At 42.0% G+C, this 26228-nt stretch overlaps 1 protein-coding gene across 1 annotated transcript in view; it reads right to left on the bottom strand.

Moving 5' to 3' along the window:
* Positions 1 to 21259, bottom strand: part of LOC129706437 (tryptophan 5-hydroxylase 2-like) — a 46888-nt gene extending 25629 nt beyond the window's left edge. Inside the window, exons 1-6 of the mRNA XM_055650743.1 lie at positions 20608 to 21259; positions 12053 to 12181; positions 10811 to 10994; positions 6732 to 6832; positions 4085 to 4152; positions 1900 to 2096 (exon numbers count right to left, since the gene is read on the bottom strand). Coding sequence (XP_055506718.1) covers positions 1900 to 2096; positions 4085 to 4152; positions 6732 to 6832; positions 10811 to 10994; positions 12053 to 12181; positions 20608 to 20679 — 751 coding nt within the window. The 5' untranslated portion in view covers positions 20680 to 21259. The remainder of the gene's footprint in view (positions 1 to 1899; positions 2097 to 4084; positions 4153 to 6731; positions 6833 to 10810; positions 10995 to 12052; positions 12182 to 20607) is intronic.
* Between the last annotated feature and the right edge of the window lie 4969 nt (positions 21260 to 26228).

The raw sequence follows: 26228 nt of genomic DNA, 5'->3' as shown, positions 1-26228 counted from the left end.
CTGTACATCCTGGTGCAATGCAGTTTCCCTCTCCAACATGGGGATGGGTTTGGTTTGGGTTTTGCTGCAGAAACAGGCTGGGGTCAGGATTCAGTGAGTGGGCAGCAGATATCAAAAAGCACCTGCAAGTCATGCAACAACAGACCTCCTTACAAATTTGATTGGGTCTTGATTGTGTTTTTTGAAAGGGTGACTAAAAAGGTTCATGAGGGCAAGGACATCCATACACATACAATATGATAGAACCTTATTTATCCCAGGAGGGAAATTGATCTGCCAACAGTCATAAAAACACAAGATGCATGAAACAGGAAATTAAAGTGACCAGTGGAAATGCTTGGGGGATGTGCAAAGATTGGGGAGGGGGAGTCAGTCTCAGTCTACCCCACAACAGAAGAGGAGGAGTTATAAAGTTTGGTAGCCACAGGGAAGAAGGATCTCCTGTGGCGTTCTGCCCTGCATCTTGGTGGAGACAATAGACATTGTCTATACGGACTTCAGCAAGGTTTTTATAACGTTCTGAATGGTAGGCTACTCAGGAAGTTTAGATCGTGTGGGAGCCAACGAGAGCTAGCAAACTGAATACAGAATTGGCTTCATGGAAGGAAGCAGAGGATGGAAGGGTGTTTTTCAGACTGGAGTCCTGTGATGAGTGGTGTGCCTCAGGGATGGGTGCTTGGCCCTTTGCTCTTTATGATTTATATCAGCGATTTGGATGAGGGTGTACAAGGCACAATGAATAAGTTTGCAGGTTTCTTAAAAGTGGGTGGTATGGCAGATAGTGAATCTGGTTATCAAAAATCACAGCAAGCTCTTGATCAGCTGGGCAATTGAGCTGCGGAAGAGCTGATGGAATTTAATGCAGCTAAGTGTGACCTTGCGTTAAATGTTATTCCCTTATCATGTATCTATACACTGTAGATGGATTGATTGTAATCATGTATTGTCTTTCTGCTGACTGGTTAGCGTGCAACAAAAAGCTTTTCACTGTACTTCGGTACACGTGACAATAAACTAAACTGAATGTGTTGCATTTTGAGGAATCAAACCAAGGCAGGACCTTCACAGTGAATGGTAGGGCCCTAGCGTGTGTAGTAGAGCAGAACGATCGACGATTAAAGATACATTATTGTCTGAAACTGGCAACACAGGCGGCAAAGTAGCTTTCGGTACATTGACCTTCAACTGTCAGGTTAAATTGTATAGAATTTGGGACGGTTGTACAAGATGCTGGTGAGGCCACATTTGGTGTAATGTGCTCAGTTTTTATCACCATGCTACAGGAAGGATGTCACTGAGCTAGAAAGAGTGCAGAGAAGATTTACCAGAACCTGAGGGCTGAGCTATGGAGAGAGGATGCGCAGGATGGGACTTCATTCATTGGAGCACGGGAGAACGAGGGGTGATCTTTGGACATAGATTTAAGGTGAGAGGGGAAAGATATAATACAAACCCGAGTGGCAACCTTTTCATTAAGAGGGTAGTGGGTATATAGAATGGACTGCTAGAGGAGGTAATTGAGCCAGGTACTATAAAAACATTAAAAAGACACTTGGACAGGTATATGGATTGGAAAGGTTTCGAACGATATGGGCCAAACATAGGCAAATGGTGGGTTACACAAAAAAGCTGGAGAAACTCAGCGGGTGCAGCAGCATCTATGGAGCGAAGGAAATAGGCAACGTTTCGGGCCGAAAACTTGCTTTGATAGGGCATCTTAATCAGCATGAACAAGGTGGGCCGCAGTTTTTCTACTAGGTTTTTCCTAGTAGGACTCCAACACAACAACGTCATCACAGTGCAATTTGTTTTGGCTGGGAATTGCACACTGTTCTCCCGAGTGTCCGGGGGGGGGGGGGGGGGGGGTTCTCCTCCTGAATTAGTGAAGCTGACAAATACCTTTCAGAAATGCGGACACATCTTCCAGCTGTGGGATATTATCCACTCTGTAGCCACAATGCTTTGTGAGGAGAGGAAAATTCTTGAGGTACTCCCGGCAGGCGTGAGTGGGGTAAAGTTTTGTGAGCTCTCTGAACACCATTCCCCAAGTCCTGATTTCTTCCTCTGTGTATTCAACTCTGGGGATGGGCTGTCCACTAGAGGGCAGTAAACAGACATGTTAGTGAACCGAGTGATGCAACAGGGAGTCATTCCAAATCTCTCGTCAGGTTGAAAGTTTAATATCTGTTCACCCACCAGCTGACTATTATAACGTTGGATACATGCACTGGAAATTCATGACTTGATATTCCTCATTACCACCAACTAATGCATCTACATGAAGCACTGCTTCAGGAAGGCAGCATCTATTATCAAGGATCCCTTCCATCCAAGGAGTCTCTCACCCATGAAGTTCCACATCACAAAATTCAGCAATAGCTCCTCACCTATAACTATCAGCTTTGTGACCTGACCTGCCTGGTGGAATAAAACTGGGTGCAAAAAAAGTCTTTACCTTCCACTACCTGCAACCTCTAGCAACCACATTCAACTAGCATTGCAACCGGCTTTGACTAAAAAATTACCGATTTTTAAAACGGCAACCTATTTTTTGTCACAGCCGGTTTCGAATTTTTTGAAATAATCGCCGGAACATAGAAGAAACGGATCCCTACTTTTGACCATTAGGGAGACTGACAAAAACCTCCGGGAACCTCCGGGAACTGCACGGAAACCTTGGGTGGGGTGCAAAGTCTCCAGAGGTTTCCGTTCAGGTTTCCTAAGTGGGGCAGGGGCATTACACACCAGGCATTGCCATCATGATCAAAGCCACAGCGAGTGTGAGCACAGCGTTTAGACTGGAAGCAGCCACCGGAACCAGCTGAGGCTCTGTGGAAGGACCTCAGCATGAAAGCCTTCTGTTAGATTGTTTTCTTTTCATCGTAACTTTCAAGTGCAGAGCAGTGTGACCAATATCCAGGCATTTGTGTGGTATAATGAACTGCATACGTTTTATTCTTGGACAATTCAAGTGTTCTTATCTGTTCTACGGTGTGACACAAACATTTAATGTTATACGTTTATGTCATAAGTGCTGGGGATAGACACAAAAAGCTGGAGTAACTCAGCGGGACAGGTAGCATCTCTGACTGAAGAAGAGTCTTGACCTATTCCTTCTCTACAGAGATGCTAGCTGTCCTGCTGAGTTACTCCAGCTTTTTGTGTCTATCGTTGGTTTAAACCAGCACCTGCAGTTCCTTCCTGCACATAAATGCAGGGGAGTTTGGAGTGTATTTTCTATTGTTCATTCTTTGTTGTTGTCTACAAATGGAGGATCGCTAGCTGAAGGAACATTGCTGGTGCTGATTACATGGTGAAGTGGACAACAGCAGGAGATATAGGGGAAGGATCTACATTCAGATAAACTTGCAGCAGTCCCCAAAAAACTCTTTGCCTGAATTCTTTGGATGTTTTAGTTTCCGGAGACAAACACACACCATCACTTGCTCAGGGGGACATGAAAATCCACATGTATCACCAAGAAACCACTATATGTGAATTAAATTGATTTTCTTTTAATCAGGAGCACACATAACCTCAGCGACCCTCGTGGAATTATTCTTTACATAAGACCAAATGAGTTGTAAAAAGCCCAAAGCCTTCACTAGGGCATAGCAGCATTGATATTTGGCATTCCTATTTACCTGCCATCCAAAATCTCACAGCAGATCTACCCCACGGCTCTCTGGAACAACTGGAGAGTAGCAGGTTAAATGGATTCTCCCATAAACAGGAGACTGCCTCTTTGCTTGCAAGAATCCCCCTGTAGGCCATAGTAATAGCCTCTCATTAAAAAATGGCAAAACTGTCAAATAAATGAAAGGTAGACACAGAATGCTGGAGTAACTCAGCGGGACAGGCAGCATCTCTGGTGAGAAGGAATGGGTGGCGTTTCAGGTCGAGACCCTTCTTCACACATCTCTCACTGTCAAATAAATTATCTGTAAATCAGGACATAGCCATTGTAAATACTCTGAAACAAACAGGTCTACATACTTTTAAGTAAGTTCTGGCATACCAACACTTGACTTGATGGGCCGAATGGCCTAATTCTGCTCCTATCACTTATGATCTTATGACTTACATTTTGTAGTTCATGGCAACATCCACAAAATACTTTCTTCGTCTTCTGTAGACATTATCTTTAAAGCCCTGGGAACACAAAAGAATCGAAGCTCTTATTACAATGGCGTCAGTGAAAAACTAAAGTGCTTCATGTGGGGGGTGAATATGGCAGTGTAAATGCAACCCAAAACTCAGCATTGTAAATAGTATCATAGAACAGTCTGAAGAAGGGTCCCGACCCGAAATGTCATCCATTCCTTCTCTCCAGAGATGCTGCCTGTCCCACTGAGTTACTACAGCTTTTTGTGTCAATATTGGATATGGCATGCTTATCAGAGTAAAGAGTATTCCCACATTAAAGAAAACAGAGGTGGCTTTTTATTGCACAATGGCATAAATAAAAAGATATTTCTAGTCTCTCATATTTTAATTATCTTCAAGAAAGTCAAAATTTGGATTTCCAAATTCAGATACAGTGAACTGAATGGTAAAAATGGTAAGAATAGGCCTTTACATTTTAACATTTATATTTCCATTGTTCAATGTGTTGCTCTAACTATATGGGGCTTCAGTGGGATCACACAAAATTACAACAGACAGCTTTGGACTCATTTGGACAAAAGAATAGACTTGCCTTGAAGGCAGTGCAGATGGTGTTCAGAAAGTTGGCCTTTGGCTGAAGGTGATAAAGAACAAAGTGAATCGGGACAATATTCTCTGGCTTAAAATAATTAAAATGTTCTGAAACCTATGATTCTGGGTCTTGGATCATGTTGAGCCCAGGATGGGAGGGTGGATGCGAACAGGCTGATTCCTACCTCTAAAGGACACACAAGAGTCGGGAGGTCATGTTGGAGTTTTATATAGGTTTGGCTAGGCCACATTTGGACTATTGTGTTCAGATCCAGTCAGCACATTACAGGAAGGATGTGGAGGCTTTGGAGACGGTGCAGAAGAGATTTACCAGGATGTTGTCATGATTAGTGGGTATTAGCCATAAGGAGAGGTTGGAAAAACATAAATTGTTTTCTCTGAGAGGAATCCTCATATGAGTATATAAAAATATAAGACATAGATTGGGGACATTCAGAAATTCTTCCCCCCCCCCCCCCCCCCCCCCCGAGTGGAAATGGCAAATACGTGAGGGCATAGCATTGAGATCAGAGGGGAAACGTTGATAAAGGATGAGCTAGCCGTTTGTTTATTTGCACAGAGAATGGTGGGCTGCCAGGGGTAGTGGTGCAAGCTGATATGACATTTTCTTTCAAGCTGAATTTAAAAGGCTTTTAGATAGACAAATGAATGTGCAGGAAATAGAGTTGTGTGGAACACATGCAGGTAGATGAGATTTGTTCAATTTGACATCACATTCAGGGGCCAAAGGCCCTGTTTAGTTGCCGTTTTAGAGATACAGCATAGAAACAGGCCAATCGGCCCACCAAGACAATGCCGACACTAGTACTATCCTACACACTAGGGACAATATACACTAGCCAACTAACTAACAAACCTGCACATCTTTGGAATGGGTGGGGAAACCAAAGCAACCGGAGAAAAACCCACGAGGTCACAGGGAGAAAGTATAAACTCTGTGCAGACAGCACCCGTAGTCAGGATTGAACCTGGATCTCTGGCGCTGTAAGGCAGCAACTTTACCCCTGCTGTTCTGTTCCTGTGCTGCACAAACTGTGCTGTGTTATGTTCTATGTATTATGTTCTGACATTGCACTCTGCTCGTGCAATGGAAGTCCAGGCCCACAGTTTGCAAACCCATCTCTGACAGGGTACAACTGGGACCTCAATAGAATGTACTAATAATGCACACCAGAAGAAAAATTAGAAACAAGGAACTGCAGATGCTAATTTAACAAGGAAAGACATAAGCTTGTCAAGCAGCCATCCCCGAGAACATGGATAGGTGACGTTTGGGGTCTGGACCCTTCTTCAGAGATGACCTGCCATGCTTTGTACTGCCCCCTCCACTCTTCTAGCTTTCTTTCTCCCCACCCCTGAAATCAGTTCTATCCATGTTCTCCACAGATGCTGCCTATCGCGCTGAGTAACTCTAGTACTTTATCTTTTCATCGTGAAGTTTTCAGTTGTTGTATAATCCATGTCTCTGGAGCAAGGTTAGGAAATGAAGCTAGTGGGGATACAGTGGGATAGATTTAATTCTTCTCATTGCTGGTCAGCACTGATTGAAATTAACTAGCCTTATTTTGGTTTTTCTTTTACGTGGACTACTGGGGCAGCACGGTGGCACAGCGGTAGAGTTGCTGCCTTACAGCGCCAGAGTCCCGGGTTCGATCCTGACTATGGGTGCTGTGTTGGAGTTTGTATGTTCTCCCCATGATCACGTGGGTTTTCTCCGAATGCTCCGGTTTCCTCACACACTCCAAAGACGTGCAGGTTTGTAGGATAACGATAAAAATTGTCCATTGTTTATACGAGGATATTGCTCGTGTATGGTGATCATTGGTCGGCACAGACTCGGTGAACAGAAGGGCCTGTTTCCATGCTGTATATCTAAACTCTACAGACAATGTTAGACACTCAATGGAACCAAATTGGTAGTTGCCCCAAAGACTGATCTGTGAAATTAGCAGATCTTAAGTCAGTAATAGATTTTCAATGTTATTTTATTTTGGTTTTCCACAAGTACTCACTGGGTGGTCTGCATCAAGGTCAGAGCCATACATCAGGACTCTCTGGGAACTCTTGTCTAATTCAGAAATCTTTTTTGGAAACCAAAGAACTCCGCTCAGCTCTGGAAAATACATTGAAATGAAAATATTAGCACAGTTAATCCATCAGAATCATTCAATAACTTTCTAATTATGAAACTGTTCTTGCTTTGCAAGGCCATTTTACAAGTTGCAGATTTTGGCAGCTAGGTCAGCATTTATTGTCCATTGCCACTGCCAGGGAGATGTTGGTGATGAGCTACATTGAGCAGCAGTCCAAGTACTTCCAGAGTGATGTTGTATTGGCCACTCCAGGATTATGGACCAGCGACAATGGAGGAAGAGCAATGAATTTCTAATTCAGGAGTAGTGTATGACTTGTAGGGGAATAATGACAAATATTACCATGGTCTTCCTCTAATTTCTCCACATGGCACTCTGAGTCGGGAAAGGAACAAGATAACCAGTGGCACATCTCAAGAACCCACTGATGCCAATGTACTGGGCACCCTAGCAACTGATGCCAGTTTTGGTTGGTGTTACCACTCCCTGCAACTGGCACAAGAGATGCCCACTATCCACTGCAAAGGAAGCCATTCCTTACTGAACCATTGTTCCATGTGTCCTCCCATTAAATGTATCTGCAAGATTTTTTCTTTTGCAACATCAATAAGGCTCTCTTCTTAAACACTCAATGAGCCTCTGTTCTGACTACAATTACAAAGCAGCATGTATGTCATGAGTGGGAACAGAAACAATACGGCATTTGACCTTGGCTCGGTACAAGATCCTTCTACGGAGTCAGGTGAATTAAGTCCCTTCTTGTGTGAAGAAACAAGGAACTGCAGATGCTGATTTACAAATAAAAGACACAAAGTGCTGGAGTGACTCAACAGGTCAGGCAGCATGCCTGGAGAATATGGATAGGTGAGGTTTCTGGTTGGGACCCGTCTGCAGAGTGATTGTGTGAGGTGGGGGAGGGGAGAAAAAGTCAGTGGATATTTTTAAGGCAGCGACAGACAAATTCTTGATTGGAATGGGTGTAAGGCAGCGACAGACAAATTCTTGATTGGAATGGGTGTCGAAGGTTATGATGTTATGAGGGAAATAGGATTAGGAGGCAGAGATCAGCCATGATGGAATGGCGGAGTGGACTCGATGGGCCGATTGGCCTAATTCTACTCGTGAACTTGTTAACTTCTTCTAAGCAGGCATCCCTTGAGGGGATTTCATAGTGGCTTTGATTGCTGCTGAAATCACCATAAACATGTAGTCATTGATGAATAAAATGGTAAAATATCACATTGTAATGAAGAAGGGTTTCGGCCCGAAACGTTGCCTATTTCCTTCGCTCCATAGATGCTGCCACACCCGCTGAGTTTCTCCAGCATTTTTGTCTACCTTCGATTTTCCAGCATCTGCAGTTCCTTCTTAAACAATTAGTCTTAAGCACTGCTGATGGGAAAATGGTAACTGTGAACTGTTTGTTCTTTGGGTCAGGGGCGGAAATCCCGGGGGGGGGGGGGGGGGGGGGGGGGGGGGGGGGGGGGGGGGGATGGGGCCCTCCATGTTTCCAGAGGTGGGAGATGATTCCCCCCCCCCCCCATGTTTTGTGAAACATGTATTTTGCAATCAGTTCCCATCTGACTGTGCTCTGCAGAGTCATGGCCGTCTGCATGGTCAGCTAGCTCAGACTCTGAAAATATTTAGACCACTATGCTGCCCACTTACATTTGCCTTCCTTACAATCTTGGTAGAATCCACTTGTTGAATGGCCTCATTCAGTGTGATAACCATTATATGATTCTACGAGTGTGCAGGAAGGAACTGCAGATGCTGGTATATACCAAAGATAGACACAAAGTGCTGCAGTAATTCAGATGGTCAGGTAGCTTCTCTGGAGTTAAAGGATGGGTGATGTTTCGGGTCGGGACCCTTGTTCGAACAGGAGGAAACCTACATGGTCAGAGGGAGAATGGGCAAACTCCACACAGATGGCACCCGAAGTCAGGATTGAACCCGGGTCTCTGGCGCGTTGAGGCAGCAGCTCCAGTGGTTGAAGTCTGAAGAGGGGTCCCGACCAGAAACATCACCCATGATTCCACGACACTGGTGGCAAACTAACTTTCCAGAAACTGAATGATATGCATATAATAATGTAGCAATTCACGCTTTATAAAAGCTGTTTTTGATTGTTAGTAATTACATCCAATTTAACAGGTAATTTCTTCCAGCGATCCACAAGTCGACAACACACCTGCTCACAACTAAACCAGAGGACAAACAGGTGATGAGTGCTACTGAAAATTATACCAACAATGATGGTTTCTTCATTGGTTTGTTAGCTTTCTTTTATATGTGCCATTTATAATACTTGCCATTACGTTTTAACTCTTGAAATAAAATAGCCACCTGGATTCAATCACGATCAAATCAGTCTGCTACATTTCAGAAGGAAATCCACCTTAGGAAAAAGCTTCAATGCTTCTATCACAAAGCACCTGCATCTCGACTAGTGGGAGCTGAAGACTCGTTGGGAAATTAAAGGGCCTGTCCCACACATGATTCTTTTCAGCGACTGCTGGCACCCGTCACTAATTACCGTCCACAGGGCCCACGGTGTGTGTGTGTGTGTGTGTGTGTGGCTGAAGCCTCGTGTGTGTGTGCGCTCGCACATGCGCACGCTGCTACCAAGAAATTGTGTCCCCCGTCTCCCCCATGTTTTGATAGCGATTTCCGTGCCTGCTTTGGGTGCAGGTGATGATGTGTGCACAGATCACTTTCTATATACTGGAGCTCAAGGGGAACAGTGTGTAATCTCTCCATGATGGCCATCCTTTCAATTGATCATGAATGGGATAAAAGCTGTGACATTTTGGAAACAATGTGTACATGTTTTGGTCAGACCACATTTGGAGTATCATTTGCATTTCTGGTCACTGCACTATAGGATGGATGTGGAGTCTTTGGAGGGTGGGTAGAAGAGGTTCACCAGAATGTTGTGGAAGGAACTGCAGATGCTGGTTTAAACTGAAGATAGACACAAAATGCTGGAGTAACTCAGCGGGACAGGTGCCTGGAACTTGCTGCCCAGGGAGCTGGTGGAAGCAGATACAAGAATAACAAGACTTAACAACCATTTAGGTAGCCACATGAACAGGTAGGGAATAGAGGGATTATGGGTTAGTATCTCAGTCAGCGCAAAAACCTGATGGGGCGAAGGGCCTCTTGCTGTGTTGTACTGATCTGTACATCTGTACCTTTTCATATCTCTAATTTCCCACTCCCCTAACTCTCAATCTAACGAAGGATCTTGACCCAAAACGTCACCTGTTCCTTTTCTCCGGAGATGCTGCCTGACCCGCTGAGTTACTCCAACATTTTGTGTCCAACTTGCAGTTCCTTCCCACACTGAACTGTTCTATGTTCTATGTTTTATATTCTATTCACTTGACATAACTTATGAGGGGATAAATTAATCCATGTGGTCAACAATAGCAACTACTTTAAACGTTTGGATTTAAAGTAAGAGGATAATAATTTGATGCCCACTGCATCCGACAAAAAAATCCCCTTAGAGTAGACTATTTGGGGTGGGAATGCAGTGTGTGTTCACACTATTTGTACGTCAGACCAAAAAAAGGATGTTTAGTTCATGCTGTTGCCCCTTGCTGGCTGCCGAATGACAAAGATAGGTAACTTATTTGTGCCTAAGGTGCTTGGAGTAAAGAGAATGTTTGGAGGTAGCATGGACCTGACCATTGCTTCGCTGAATTGCAAAAGACCATATTGGCCAATGAGTTGATTTGCGCGAGTTGAAAATATGAAAGCTTTTGAAGATTGACTCTTTTTTTGTCAGTATATTTGGTAACATTTGAAAATACAAATTTGTTTTTCATTGAAAAGTGAAAAACTCTGAACAATCTAACCACTGAAATCTGAACTCAGCTCTGAAAGGTAAAGATACATGGTCCACGTTCTTCATAGTACCCGACTGCTTTGACTCACTTCCCCTGCTCACTTGACAATTACAAACACTAGACCGAAGATGTGACGTGTACCTTCCTCTTCCATCCAGTTACTGGTCAGTAGATTCAATGAAACAATGTTTGCCTGGGCCCTCAGTAACTGAATCAGTTCATTGAAATCTTCTTTAGTGCTGCTACAGTCGACAAATATCTCCACTTCAGAATCTCTCCTTTTTGACCTTCTGGACTCAATGTGAACAAGGCTGATGTGCTTCTCCTGAAGAAAGATAATTAAGTTCAACATTTAAAGTCTGCACATGACATTGTATCAACTTTAGAGCAAGGAAGACAATTAAATCAAGGAATACAGAAGCAATTCAGAATTTTAATCTTGTGCATTCTACACTTTCATCTTGCATTCTATAATTTCATTTTGTCAGTATTAATTCAATAGCAATTGCAGAGAAAATATAAAAATTTGACTGGATCTTAGGGGTATTTTTGATAGATTCAAGATAAGGACTTGGGCAGCATGGTGGCGCAGCGATAGAGTTGCTGCCTTACAGAGCCAGAGGCCCTGGTTTGATTCTGTCTACGGGTTCTGTCTGTACAGAGTTTGTATGTTCTCCCTGTGATGCGTGGGTTTTCTCTGGGAACTCCAGTTTCCTCCCATATTCCAAAGATGTACAGGGTTGTGGGCTTGATAAAATTGTAAATTGTCCCTAGTGTGTAGGATGGTGTTAGTATGCGGGGATCGCTGGACGGTGCGGACTCAGTGGGCCGAAGGGCCTGGTTACACGCTGTATACCAAAACTAAACTAAAAATAAGAAAGTTGAAGGGGGGAAGGACATCTTTGGTTGCCAGCAACAAGCCTGCACAAGAACATTGGACACTGGCTCTATTCACCAGTGCCCAGTCAGTTCCAAAGCTTCAGTGGGCAGGAGATGAGTCGCTAATATCACCCCAATCACTAACAATTGATCTCTCCCTGGAATTTTCAAATCTCAGTCACTTTAGTGCTGCACTGACAGCCAGATGTAATTACAGCATAAAATACGGAATTAGGCCATTCAGCCCATTCAGGTCTACTCCGCCATTCAATCATGTCTGATCTATCTTTCCCTCTCAACCCCTTGCTATTCAAGAATCTGTCAATCTCTACCTTTTAAAAAAAATCCAATGACTTGGCCTCCCAGCCTTCTGCGGCAATAAATTATACAGATGCACCACCCTCTGACTCAAGAAATTTGTCCTCATCTCCTTTCGAAGATATATTAGCCTTCAATAGGTCAATGTTACTCCTTCAGGGACTGTAATTTTCTGTATTGTCTTACTTGAAAGATTTGCAGGGCTTTCACCAGTCCACCAACTTCGTTTTTCAAAGCAAAAGCAAGTGTGGCTCTGGAAGTCTCATTCTTGCCATTTTCTTTGTCACCTTTCTTCTCTTCACATTTTTTAGTTATCTGCAAAATGTTTCAAACAACATTATTCAACGCTAAATGAAAGAGAAGTATTTTAGTTGTCACAAACATAAAAATCACTTAAGTATTCTTCCCGCGTACTTTGGGGATTGTAGAATTTCAGGATTTTCAGGATTCGGTTATATTAATATGAATATGAGCAAGTTACTGCTTACTTGAAGTGACCTTTTCCTGACTTTTTTGTGGCAAGAATGTTATTTGTAAATGATCAGCCAAACAATCTTTAATGGATCATGTTGAACAAAGACTGCTTTATATTCTGGGAAAATACAATGACATAATTTTACTTTAGTTTAGTTTATTGTCACGTGCATTGAGGTAAAGTGAAATGCTTTTGTTGCATGCTAACCAGCCAGCAAAAAGGCAATGCATGACTACAATCGAAGCATCCAGCGTCTCTATAGTACTAAAAGTCTGATCTTAACCACTTCCTGTTATTCTGTAATAACACTGAACACATGTCTACTAAACTCTGAATGGTTTTACTGACCTGTCAGTGCCCTTAATGTGGTTTGAAAATATGGTTTGGAAATATGGTTTGGAAATGATAAAGCTGTGTTGCTTTTCGTTTGGAAATGCTAAAGCTGTATTGCCTAATTAAAGTTGCCTTGCCCAATTAAAGTTGCCTTGCCCAATTAAAGTTGCCTTGCCCAATTAAAGTTGCCTTGCCTTCTATATAATTAAAAGTCTAATCTTGACCACTTCCTGTTTGTGCTTTGTAACCATATAACCATATAACATATAACAATTACAGCACGGAAACAGGCCATTTCGGCCCTACAAGTCCGTGCCGAACAATTATTTTCCCTTAGTCCCACCTGCCTGCACTCATACCATAACCATCCATTCCCTTCTCATCCATATGCCTATCCAATTTATTTTTAAATTATACCAACGAACCTGCCTCCACCACTTCCACTGGAAGCTCATTCCACACCGCTACCACTCTCTGAGTAAAGAAGTTCCCCCTTATGTTACCCCTAAACTTCTGTCCCTTAATTCTGAAGTCATGTCCTCTTGTTTGAATCTTCCCTATTCTCAAAGGGAAAAGCTTGTCCACATCAACTCTATTTATCCCTCTCATCATTTTAAAGACCTCTATCCAGTCCCCTCCTTAACCTTCTGTGCTCCAAAGAATAAAGACCTAACTTATTCAACCTTTCTCTGTAACTTAATTGTTGAAACCCAGGCAACATTCTAGTAAAGGCATAGATCATGCGAGTCTCAGCTTATATTGATTTTAGAAAAATCGCTACCACGTATGGCTGTGATTTTTGGCCATCTTACTCAGAGTCCCCCTCCGCTCATCAGGTGCCAAGGATTTTTCCCATCGAGAAATAAAAGAGTTATTTGTGTTTAAAAAGTGATGAGATTCTCTCTCCTGTCAATCACACCATGAAGGCCACGCCCCTTCTGGTGGGAGGGGGGAGGGACTATAAAACCCAGAAGTGTGGGCGTGGCTCAGTCTCTGCAAGATGGACGAGGGAGAGGTCACGAGCTTGAATTGGTATGAAATTGGAGAGGTCACCTGCTTGAAATGGTATGAAACTGCACTTGAATTTGGTGGCCTTGCATCCTGCTTGAAATGGAATTTCAAGGAATAGCCATGAGTCAACTGCCAGCCCACCAGCCGTGAGTGAGTGAGCTGCCAGCACAACAGGTTTGAGTGACTGAGCCGCCAGCCCAAGAATCCATTTGGCCCACAATGTCCATACTAGCCCTCTGAAAACCAGTCCCTTCAGCCCACAACACCCACACTAGCACTCCAGAAAGCCCCCCCCTTTGGCCACCAATATTGGAAATGTTGGAGAGGTGGAATATTGCCACTTGGTCTAGTACATGATAAAGGGGAATAACGTTTCATGTTTCATGAATCATTTCCAGTCCTACCACCCAGCCCGTATGCTGATATGCCTGCTATTAAAATTGAGGTTGAAGGTGTCAAGAAGTTATTGCTCAACATCAATACCACAAAAGCAATTGGACCAGATCAGATACAGAATCAAGCCCTCAAGATCGCAGCCGAAGAACTGGCTCCAGTTTTGCAGTTCATTTTCCAACAATCGCTTGACTCGGGTTATGTTCCGCTGGATTGGAGGAAGGCTAACATCACTCCTCTCTTTAAGAAGGGTTCAACCACCAACTCAGCGAATTATCGTCCTGTTTCATTAACAAGTACTTGCTGCAAATTGCTGGAGCATTTAATTAATAGTAATCTGATGCGACACGCGAGCAAACATAACATTCTTGTTGACTACCAACATGCATTTAGGAGGCATAGATCATGTGAGTCTCAGCTTATCCTGACAACAAATGACCTGGCCAAGCACCTTGATGGTAACGTCATCACGGATTTAGTTATGCTGGACTTTTCTAAAGCATTTGATGTAATCCCAAACCAGAGACTGCATCAGAAGCTTGACTTCTATGGTATTCATTCCAACACGAAATGATGCATTTCCAGTTTCCTGACAAAACGTCTTCAGTGTGTGTGTGTGAACGGAAAGAGCTCCAATTGGCATCCAGTGTTGAGTGGTACACCTCAGGGCACAGTACTTGGCCCACACCTATTTTTGCTTTACATAAATGACATCCATGAAAAAGTCGCAAGTACGACCAGACTTTTCGCTGATGATTGTTTGCTGTACTGTCCAATTAAGTCAGCTGATGATGAAGATGCTCTCCAAAAGGATCTCGATACTATGGTTGAGTGGTCACAACAATGGGGCATGCAATTCAACCCTTCCAAATGTGAAACTATGCGTGTCACCAGAAAGAGGAATCCAGGCGTCACATCCTACAATATACTTGGTGCCACCCTTGAAGAATCCAAACAAACCAAGTATCTTGGCATCAAATTGCAGAATGATCTGCGTTGGAATGGTCAGACTCATCATGCAACGGTGAAAGCAACAGGTGTCCTAAACTTTCTGAGGAGCAACTTTCATCATTGTTCAACTTCTGTCAAGGAGAAGCTGTACTTCACCCTCGTTAGACCTCATTTGGACTACGCAGTTGCAGCATGGGATCCATACACAAATAAAAAAATGTCTTCCATCGAACGTGTCCAAAGACAGGCAGCTCGATTTGTTACTAACACCTATGTGAGAGAAGCGAGTGTCACCAAACTTCTGAACTCTCTGGGGTGGAACACTCTCCAAGACAGACCTGAAGCTCACCGTTTGACCTGTTTTTACAAAATGTTAAATGGTCAGCTAGACATAGACTACAAGACCTACACCAAACCCAAACCAATTAGGAGCAGACAAGGGCATTCGATCCAATTTGTGATCCCAGCTACAAAGACAGATGTATACAGCAATTCGTTCTTCCCCCGCACAATTAAAGCATGGAATAATCTCCACCAAACTATAGTTACCCAAGATGCAACTACATTTAAAGTAGCTCTTTCTTCCCAATAACCCTTTCTGCCTCTCCCTTCACCACCTCCAGTTTAAATTCCATTTGGAATATTTTAGAGGACCAAGAAACCAAGAGCCAAGAATGCAAGGATTTAAGAGGGAATATGATTGAAGTATGTAACATAATGGGGTATAGAAAGGATAGAACAGAAAAGCTTTCTCCATGGACTTTAGACATACAGCATGGAAACAGGTCCTTCGGCCACTGAGTCCACGCCGACCAGCGATCACCCACTACACTAACATTATCCTACACGGTAGGAACAATTTACAATTTTACCAAATCCAATTAACCTACCAACCGGTATATCTTTGGAATGTGGGAGGAAACCAGAGCACCCAAAGAAAACCCACGCGGTCACAGGGAGAATGATCAAACTCCATGCAGACAGCACCCGTAGTCGGGATTGAACCCAGGTCTCTGGGGCTGTAAGGCAACAACTGTACTTCTCGCCACTGTGCCACCTCTGCATCAGTGGTAGATAAAAGTAGAGGACACAGATTTGGGGCAAAGGGTGAGATTTGGATGGGAGCTTCTATCACCAGAGAGTCGTATGTTCCTGGAATGCACTGGCTGAGAAAATGGTTGAAACCAGGTCGCTGAAGTGTCTAGACCAACTCTTGAATCAACGAGACATAGAAGGCTAAGGATAAACTGCTGGGATTAACAAAAATAATATTAATCCCACACCGATATCAAAAATGTGAGATTTCACAAGGAGCCAGTTGGCAACCTGAGATTTTAATATTTCTGACTGCAACAGCCTTGCTTCACAATTTGTAATTTAAATGACGAGGTCATCAATTATTGTCCCTCCCTTGTTACCCTTGTGGTGGTGGTGATGGTGAGCAGCCTTCCTGATCTGCAGTGTTGCTTCTGGTGAAAGTACTCCCACAGCACTGTTGGCTGGAGCGTTCCTGGGTTAATGACCCAGCGACAATGATAGAACAGTAATGTGTTCCACTGTGTGCAAGGAATGTGATAGAGAGGAACTTGTAGGGAATGGCTGTTCTTTACAAATGTGTCCCTTGTCCTGCCAAGTGGCTACAAGTTTGAGACGTGTAGCTTTGCCAAGTAACACTGCAATGCATTTTGCAGAAGTTGTGTAGATTTGTCCACCAGGGTCCTTCACTCTTCATTTATGGCTGGGATCCTTAGGAGGACTAATGAACACTTCCAATTTTCAGCTTCCCCATCTGTTTGGCTACAAACTAACATCTGCAACTTGTTAAACAACTTTGCTCCCTCTCACAAAGTTTAGATGCGTTTGCCAAAACAAAGCCTACATTAGACTGAAGTCTCTCTGACAGCAACAAGCCAAAATACAGCATGGTCATAAATCACTTAAAGTGCCATACAGACAGTAACTAACCAAAGCTTTGTCACAGCCTGCATATCAGTCGTCTTGTATTCTGTTGTTGTATTTCTTCTTTCTACAGAAAATCTTAAAACTTTTGCTACTACCATCTCTTAACTCTGAAGATGAGACCTGATCTGAAACGTCACCTATCCAATTTCTCCAGAGTGCAGCCTGACCTACTGAGTTACTCCCGCACTTTGTGATTATCCTTCGTATAAACCAGCATCTGCAGTTCCTTTTCATTATATTATACCTCATAATTCCATCCTTAGTTTAATTAGTGTAGTTAGATAACGTTAGTTTAGTTTAATTTAGTTTAGTAATAGTTTAGTTTATTGTCACGTGTACCGAGGTACAGTGAACTTTTTTTTATATTATCCAGTCAGCGGAAAGACTATACTTGTTAACAATCAATTTGCCCACGAATTACAGATACAGGATAAAGGGAATAACATTTAGTTCAAGATAAAGTCCAGTAAAGAAAGTCCGAGGGTCTCCAATGAGGTAGATGATAGGTCAGGATCGCTCTCTAGTTGACAATAGGGTAGTTCAGCTGCCTGGTAACAGCTGGGAAGATACTGACCCTAAATCTGGATGTGTGTGTTTCACACTTCTGTACCTCTTGTCTGATGGGAAATGGGAGAAGACAGATTAAATGTACTACAAAAACCTTTGACTTTTTCCTTCACTACAAATATCAATCAGAGATGATTTACTATGTTCTTTCTGCAGCTGTTCAGTACCTCCATGTGGTGCATTTATCTCAAAGACATAAATGCTTGACCAAGTTCCCCTGGCATCTCCATAAAAATCACACCCAATTCTATACCCTGCTGGGCTACCGATGTAATGGTTGCAGGGTTCTCAACAAATTTAAAGCAGTACGTTAATGTTAGGACACAGAGCAAGACACTTATTAATAACTGAGATGCAGAATTCTGTCTCTGACTATCGACTGAAATATATTTCTAATTATTAGAAACTGTTTGAAATGCACTAATGTCTAAATTTCAGTTCATTTCAGTCCAGTTTAGTTTATTGTCATGTGTACCGAGGTACAGTGAAAACTTGTGTTGCGTGCTAACCAGTCAGCGGAAAGACAATACATGATCACAATCAATCCATTTACAGTGTATAGATACATGATAAAGGAATAACATTTAAAGCAAGGTAAAGCCAGCAAAGTCCAATCAAGGATAGTCTGAGGTTCACCAATGAGGTAGATAATAGTTCAGCACTGCTCTCTGGTTGTGGTAGGATGATTCAGTTGCCTGATAACAGCTGGGAAGAAACTGACCCCAAATCTTGTGGTGTGTGTTTTCACACTTCTATACCTTTTGCCTGATGGGAGATGGGAGAAGCGAGAGTGGCCACTGTCCTTGATTATGCTGCTGGCCTCGCCGAGGCAGTGTGAACCAAATAATAATTGATAATTTACTAGAATGTTGCCTGGGTTTCAGCATTTACTAGAATGTTGCCTGGGTTTCAGCAACTAAGTTACAGAGAAAGGTTGAACAAGTTAGGGCTTTATTCTTTGGAGCGCAGAAGGTTAAGGGGGGACTTGATAGAGGTTTTTAAAATGATGAGAGGGATAGACAGAGTTGACGTGGAAAAGCTTTTCCCACTGAGAGTAGGGAAGATTCAAACAAGGGGACATGACATGACATGAGAATTAAGGGACTGAAGTTTAGGGGTAACATGAGGGGGAACTTCTTTACTCAGAGAGTGGTAACTGTGTGGAATGAGCTTCCAGTGAAGGTGGTGGAGGCAGGTTCGTTTTTATCATTTAAAAATAAATTGGATAGTTATATGGATGGGAAGGGAATGGAGGGTTATGGTCTGAGCGCAGGTATATGGGACTAGGGGAGATTATGTGTTCGGCACGGACTAGAAGGGTCGAGATGGCCTGTTTCCGTGCTGTAATTGTTATATGTGGTTATATGGTTATATATGGTTATATGATATGCACTTATTTATAACCTTTCATGTGTGCCCGCCACATATTACCAGATGCAAGCTGTGGTCAAGTATTCCTGAAGTTACACAACATACCTGTTCCTTAGCAAAATTAAAAAAATAATTCTGGATAATTTTCTGCAATTATAATTCACTGAACATTCAGGCAAAGCAACAATAATCTCAACCATAGTTGATGAATTACATACAATCTTGTTTCTAATAGATTATGACTTAACTAATTTTCACCTCTCTCTCTGTAAATATTATTCAGAACAGTGCCAATTATTTATGCCAAACCTCAGATTAAACATTAAATAACATAAATCTATCAGGTACGATTTTTGCTTGTTTGGTAACTCGTTCATTCCATCACAGATAAAAAGAATATTATAAAAATGTTATCAGCTGTAACGTGTGTAATGCAATGTTAACTCCACTTTAATTATTAGAAGTGTTCCTTTTCCTTTTCTGTTGATATGTGTGGATGTCTATTTCACATCCCCCTGCCGATCTCAATGTCACCCTATTACTGGTAAACCTGCTCTAAATCAAAGACTAGCAATTTCAATACTGGTGCCTGATTTGCTTTAGGATTAGTCACTAGTTTATTTGAGAAAAAGTACTGCGACACATCTTATTTTGCCGGAATCTTGAGCAAAAAACAAAGTGCTGGACGAGCTCAGAGGGGGTCAGAAAATGGACAGATGACATTTCGGGTTGGGTTGGGACCCTTCTTCGGTCTGAAGATTCGTCCTGACCCAAAATGCCGTCAGTCCATTTTCCCCACAAATGCTGCCTAATCCACTGAGAAAAAATACTGTTCAGTGAGCATTGGTGTGGTCCTAGCTACATTAATTTTTCGAAATCGGTCAAGCAAAAACGTACTTACTTTTACTCAAACATTTAATATGATTTTGCAACAAAGGACAAGTTTAACAATTCAACTATGAATCAATTAACTGACAGCAACCGAGGTGAACCAGTTGTTTGTGCTTTGATTTCAATGCATGAAATACCATGCCCACCATAACCAATTCTTACAGGTGCCAGTAGTGTCCTTCAAATAATTTGATATAAACAGATGAGAGATGATCAATTGAATTTGGCAATATCGCCACTCATGACACTCTCTCCCAGAATAACTTAAAAGTGAAAACAATTTATATGTGTAGGAAGGAACTGCAGATGCTGATTTACACCAAAGATAGACACAAAATGCTGGAGTAACTCAACGGAACAGACAGCATCTCTGGATAGAAGGAATGTGTGACATTTCAGGTGTAGACCCTTCTTCAGACGAGTCTGTCTACAGTCTGAAGAAGGGTCTCGACCCGAAACGTCACCCATTCCTTCTATAAAGAGAGTCTGCCAGTTCCGCTGAGTTACTCCAGCATTTTGTATCTAAAACAATTTAGATGTTCCAAATGGATCTCTCTCTGCTGCTATGTGATGAACCGCATTTTAAGAAATGGAAAATAAAAAGAGAATCAGGGCCGAAATTCAACAAAAAATTATTTCAGTCACCACAATAATATTAATTGATCACTCTTCTCAAAGTTTACTTTTGGTTTATGATTGCACAAGCCACCTACAATTAAATATCTAGAATTTAATGCATTAATTGACATGGAGTGGGATATATCCCCAGCTGGCCATGTATTCTCACCTGATTCCCTTCCAATAAGGCTGAGTCCAGCGACATTCCCCTCTTTGCCCAGTATTTGTTTCCGATCATCATCTTGGCAACGTGTTTGGGAAAACAGGATCACTAGTGTGGAAAACAAAAAGGGAGAGCGTGGTTCGGTGGGATCCGACTGGGCAATTCCTCTCTCTTTCAGTTCTGTGACTTTAAATAGGCTTCAGCGCTGATGGGGTGATAAGGGATGTGCTGTTCTGCGCGAAGCATCACGGAAACACAATCACGGCACTGCCACCCTCGCCTCCAGTCAATTGCGCAGAAAGGGTGCATTAATGAAGCAAATATGAAGGGTCGCTTTAACCCTGTATGGTGCACTCTGGAGATCAGATTGCAATGACACCTTTAAAGACATCAGGTCAAATTCAGTGACCCGCCTCTCAACACAGGCCTGGGAAGCAGATTTTATTTGGGCTGTTTGGTGCTGGAAGAAAAATAATGTATTGAGACTGGTGCTGGAAGATACTTTCTCAAACATGGGCTGTTGTGTAAGCGCCAAAACTTTACACGTGCCTCGGGTCCCGGGAACAGTTGTTTGCCTTGAGATGTTATTTCCACTTTGCAAGCTGAACTAATGCAAGATTTTCGACTGGTTTTACTTCACACTGCAGAATACTATTTGATATTTGGGGTTTCCCCTTGCAAACTGTGTAGTATAAAGAGGCATACTTTCTAAAAACGTCAACTATATTTTTTTATAAAAGCAGAACAATGTTTTTTTGTGCCAAGATTAATGCCACTTTTTTTTTTGCCCAGAGAATAAATGGAAGCTAAGTAGCAATGATTTAGAGATAGAATTATATGTCTACTTCTTAGCTGATACCAGACTCCGCGCCGTGGGATGATTCCGGCCACGTTTATCTTTCACTCCTGTCCACTCATTGATCCTGCCCCCATTAATCGGTCGCCAAATCCCTCCGTTTGATCATCAGTTGTTGTTTGAATGAAATAGCGCTCTGAAGATTTAAAATAAAAGGTAAAACCTATCAAAGACTTATACGGTGCCACCTCTGACAGCGAGCTCACGGTAATTCTATGTTACTTTTTTCTTCATTGCTCTTTTAGTTCGTGATCAGTATTGTTCAGTTATTGTATCGCTCTCCGGTTTCATTGTGTTCGGCTTATCTAACCCATCTCTATAGTTTTCGCTCGTTCTGCATCTTTTCTCGCGACTTTGACTGCAAGGGCGTCTTTCTTTCCCTTTATAAACTAAATTACCCCGATGGAGATCATTTTAAACCTAATTTGTTTGCATTGACAAAACATTCTGAAATTCATTCGATCTTTCGACTCAATAGTTTCAGTACCAATTGTTTGTAAGATAACAACACGCGTCGATGCAATTTGGAGAGTTCTGCAAGTTTTATACAACTACATATATATTCTCGCTATTTACAGACATTCTCCCTTCGACTTTGTGCCAGATAACCAGTTTAACAGAAAAAGACACAAAGTGCTGGAGTAACGGGTCAGGCAACACCTCTCTGAAGCGGGTCAGGCAACACCTCTGAAGAACATGGAAATGATTCAGTCTGAAGAAGGGTCCCGACCCGAAACATCACCTATCCATGTGCTCCAGAGATGCTACATGACCCGCTGAGTTACTCCAGCACTTTGTGTCTTGTTTTGTAAACACATATCTGCAGTTCCTTGTCCAACCCGTTTAATGGGATTTGTGTCGGCCACGGTAAGCAGTTTAGATGATTTGGGGAAACGGGAAATTCAGAAAAGGAGGATGTGAGTTATTAATCACAGCACTAATGAGTTCAAACTCCAAGAGAAAAAAAAAATGACTTCAAATGGGAATGGAGATTGGAGTTTGTTCGGCGCCATTGTTGATGTATCTTAAATTCAGGCCAAACTGCATAATCAGGAGTTTCAAAAATTAACTTCCTTCAATCCGGAATTATTGGATAACCGGCAATATAGATGTTATTTGTTTATTTGATCTTTATTTGATCTTAAATCAATTGTCTGCCATGCACTTTGAAATATATAGGAGTGATGTTTCAAATAATAATCCTTTAAAATTAAGGAGCAATAGTCGAAAACGTTTCAAACATGGACGATAAAAGTAAATGAATCAAACTGGATATATGAAATTCGAACTGAATTACACTCATGTCTCGACCCGAAACGTCACCTATTCCGCCTCCATAGATGCCGTCTGACCCGCTGAGTTACTCCAGCTTTTTGTGTCTATCTTCGGTTTAAACCAGCATCTGCAGTTCCTCCCTACGCTAATGTAGTTGGAATTAAGGGGAAATCAGTTTACCATAGTTACGTAGGTCCCTGTGTACGGGACAAATAATGGGGCAGCTGCTGGAAGTTTGGAAACAAGGGCTCATCTGGACAGTGGGGAGGATTGTCACTGTACTTTTTACCTTTGTCTTTGCTTTAAATCTAACAGCAGAGAGATTGGGTGGGGTGTGCCACATGATCGGAGAAATGTTTGGTTTGATATTACGCTTGGTTGACATTGTTGGGCGAATGACCCAACAGCTACAAGGGGAGTGACGCGCACAGAAGGCTGCAGAGAATAAAAACTTAAAGATGTGGTATTGTATCCAAGAATACAATGGGTTTTGTTGTACTGGTCCTTTCTCAGTCAATTGAAAATGAAAAAATGACAACAGTGGCGTTGCTCGCTCAGTGTCAACACTACATCCACGGGTAGCTCTTTCACTCTTCAGAAACTACCTTGTGGGTTTAGTGTCTTAAGGGATAAAGTATGTATGCTGTTGGTTCTAAGTAACAATTTGTCTTTGCCAATGGTTTTGGAGGGACATGATGGCATCGGTGTTGGTACATTTATAATGTGGCAGTGTTCCTGGCAGACCTGAGCCTCTGAAATCCACAGATGAGTCAAGAATGGATGTGAGAAATGGCAGCAGGCCTGATTTAGAAAAGGTATAGGGAAAGTATCGAGTCCAGGTTCATGCACTGTGAGCTCCCAATGTTATGTTGGAAGTGAATGGAAAAAAGAATGAATAGGCTGGGATGACATTATAGACCAGATTCAGGAATTTTGTGGACCATATCTTGGACATTTCTAGATTATATTAGAAAACACACATCCTTAATCCATTTCAGATATAAATGGATATTTAGTGAATTTTATATGTTCTTAAGAAAACAAAAACTAATTGTTAATGTTCAATCTTTTTTTGGTAATTATCATTCTGCTGTTTAGGGAGTTTGCTGTGCACGCATTGGCTGTAATATTTTATGAGCTCCAGGAGAGTGTAATTTCTACACTGCTTCATTAACTATAATGTGTTTTGATGTTTTCTCAGGTGTTACATATATTCATATTTTTTATTCTTAACCATGTGGATAAATGCTCAGTGTAATATTATTAGGGATGTTTAATTACATTGTGTAAGTCAAACTGCAATTCTGTTGCATGGACAGAGACAACGTGCTGGGGAAACTCAGCAGGTCAGGCAGTATCTCCGGAGAAAAAAGGAAGGTTTTGGGTCGGGACCGTTCAGAGTGAAAGTAAGGGTCCCAATCTGAAACGTCACCTATCGTTTTTCTGCTGAGATGCTGCCTAACCTGCTGTTACTCCAGCACTTTGTGTCTATCTTTGGTATCTACAGTCAACTGTTTCTACATACTGTTGCATAGAACTGTCTGTTTTTTGTCCTGGAACACAAATAACATAACCATTGATCTTACTTATTATAGGCTTCATTATATGACTTTAATGTCATGTTACTTTTAAAAGGCCAAAGATATACATCATTAATTAGGGATGGGGACATTCCTGGTTTAGGAAGACTGAAGAGGGATCAATGTAGGGTTCGGCAGCATTTAATTTGGTAAAAAAGGAGAGGACATTACTCCTGGAATGCAGCGCTGAGAAGAGGTGTGCGTAGTTGTGACTGAAAAACATTGGATATTCTGTCATCCAGAAGTACAGCAGAGGTATAGAACACCAAAGAGTCCAGCACAAGGACAGGCCCTTCGGCCCACCATGTCAGTGCCGAGCATGATGCCAAGACCATGATTTATCTACCTGCATATAATTCATATCCCTCCATTCCCCTGCATATCTATCCACAAGTATTTTAAATGCCACTAGCATATCTTTTCATCCACCAACCCTGGCAGCACATGCCAGGCACTCATCACCCTGTGCAATAAACACTTGCCCCGCACACCTCCGTTAATCTTTGCCCCCTCGCCCTCTATGCCCTCTGACAATTGGATTTACTTGTTCTGATTATAAAGAAAGCACATCAACGCCTCTACTTCATGAGAAGATTACAGAGATTTGGTATGTCAGGGAGGATTCACATAAACTTCTCCAAGTGTACAGCAGAGAGCATATTGACCGGTTGCATCACGGCCTGGTTCGGCAACTTGAATGCCCAGGAGCGAAGAAGACTGCGAAAAGACTGTAACCACTGCCCAGGCCATCGCCGGTTCTGACCTCCCCACCATCGAAGGGATTTACCGGAGTCACTGCCTCAAAAAGGCAGCCAGCATCATCAAAGACCAACACCACCCTGGCCACAAACTAGTTTCACCCCAGCCATCGGGAAGAAGGTACAGGAGCCTGAAAACTGTAATGGCCAGGTTCAGGAACAGCTTCTTCCCTACAGCCATTAGGCTATTAAACACTACAACCTCAAATAAGGTCTGAACAACATGACTATTATTGTTATTATCGTTTGTTTTTTGTGTGTAAGTACGTGTGTGAGTGTGTGTTTATATATGTATTTATGATCTATATATATATGTGTGTGTGTGTGTATATACACACACACTGAACTTATTTTTCTCTCTCGTTTTTTATATTGTTTACAGTGTACTATGTTTACATATTCTGTTTTGCTGCAGTAAGTAAGAATTTCATTGTTCTATCTGGAACATATGACAACAAAACACTCTTGACTCTTGACAGAAGACTCTCTGAGTATTTGGTGCAAATTATTATGTTAGGTTATTTGGGGCTGAAAAACATTCACATACAAATTCATTTGCTGGATATTTTAGCAGCACCTCCTGTTCCAAACTGATGGGAAAATATATAATCAGTCTAAGTGTTACACGTAGAAATAATTTTAATGCTATATATATTAGATTGATAATATCTTATCACCTGGATTTATTTGAATTGTAATATTTTGCAGAGGAAATTATAGGACATGGATCATCAGTCTCTGTATCAGTCCTGGATTAAAGTGAAAGAATGACGCATTTCACTGATAACTAACGGACATGATGTAAATATTAATGTTGAAGGAAAATTCTAGGTGTCGGTTTTGTACCAGAGAAAAATACATAGATGTTGTGCAAGCAACCACATAATTCTCCTAATCACCAGACCACTGTCCAATCTGACCCTTAATAAGCAAACATGTAGTGCGGAAGCATGGCGACCATGTTCTGGATTAATAATAAAAGGTCTCTTGTAATTATCCAAAGTTCAAATCCTATTATAACTGGGAAATTACATTCAATTAGTTTTATCTACCTGTATTTAAAAAAAAAAGGTTGGTGTCAATAACGGTATTGATTAAACTACTAGAGTGTTATGAAAAGGGAAATCTGACCACCTTACCTAGACTGGCCTTTATATC

The sequence above is a fragment of the Leucoraja erinacea genome, chromosome 19, assembly GCF_028641065.1.
Source record: "Leucoraja erinacea ecotype New England chromosome 19, Leri_hhj_1, whole genome shotgun sequence".
Classification (NCBI taxonomy): Eukaryota; Metazoa; Chordata; class Chondrichthyes; order Rajiformes; family Rajidae; genus Leucoraja; species Leucoraja erinaceus.
The sequence above is the reverse complement of the archived record's forward strand: the minus strand, read 5'-3'. Positions and strand labels throughout refer to the sequence as shown.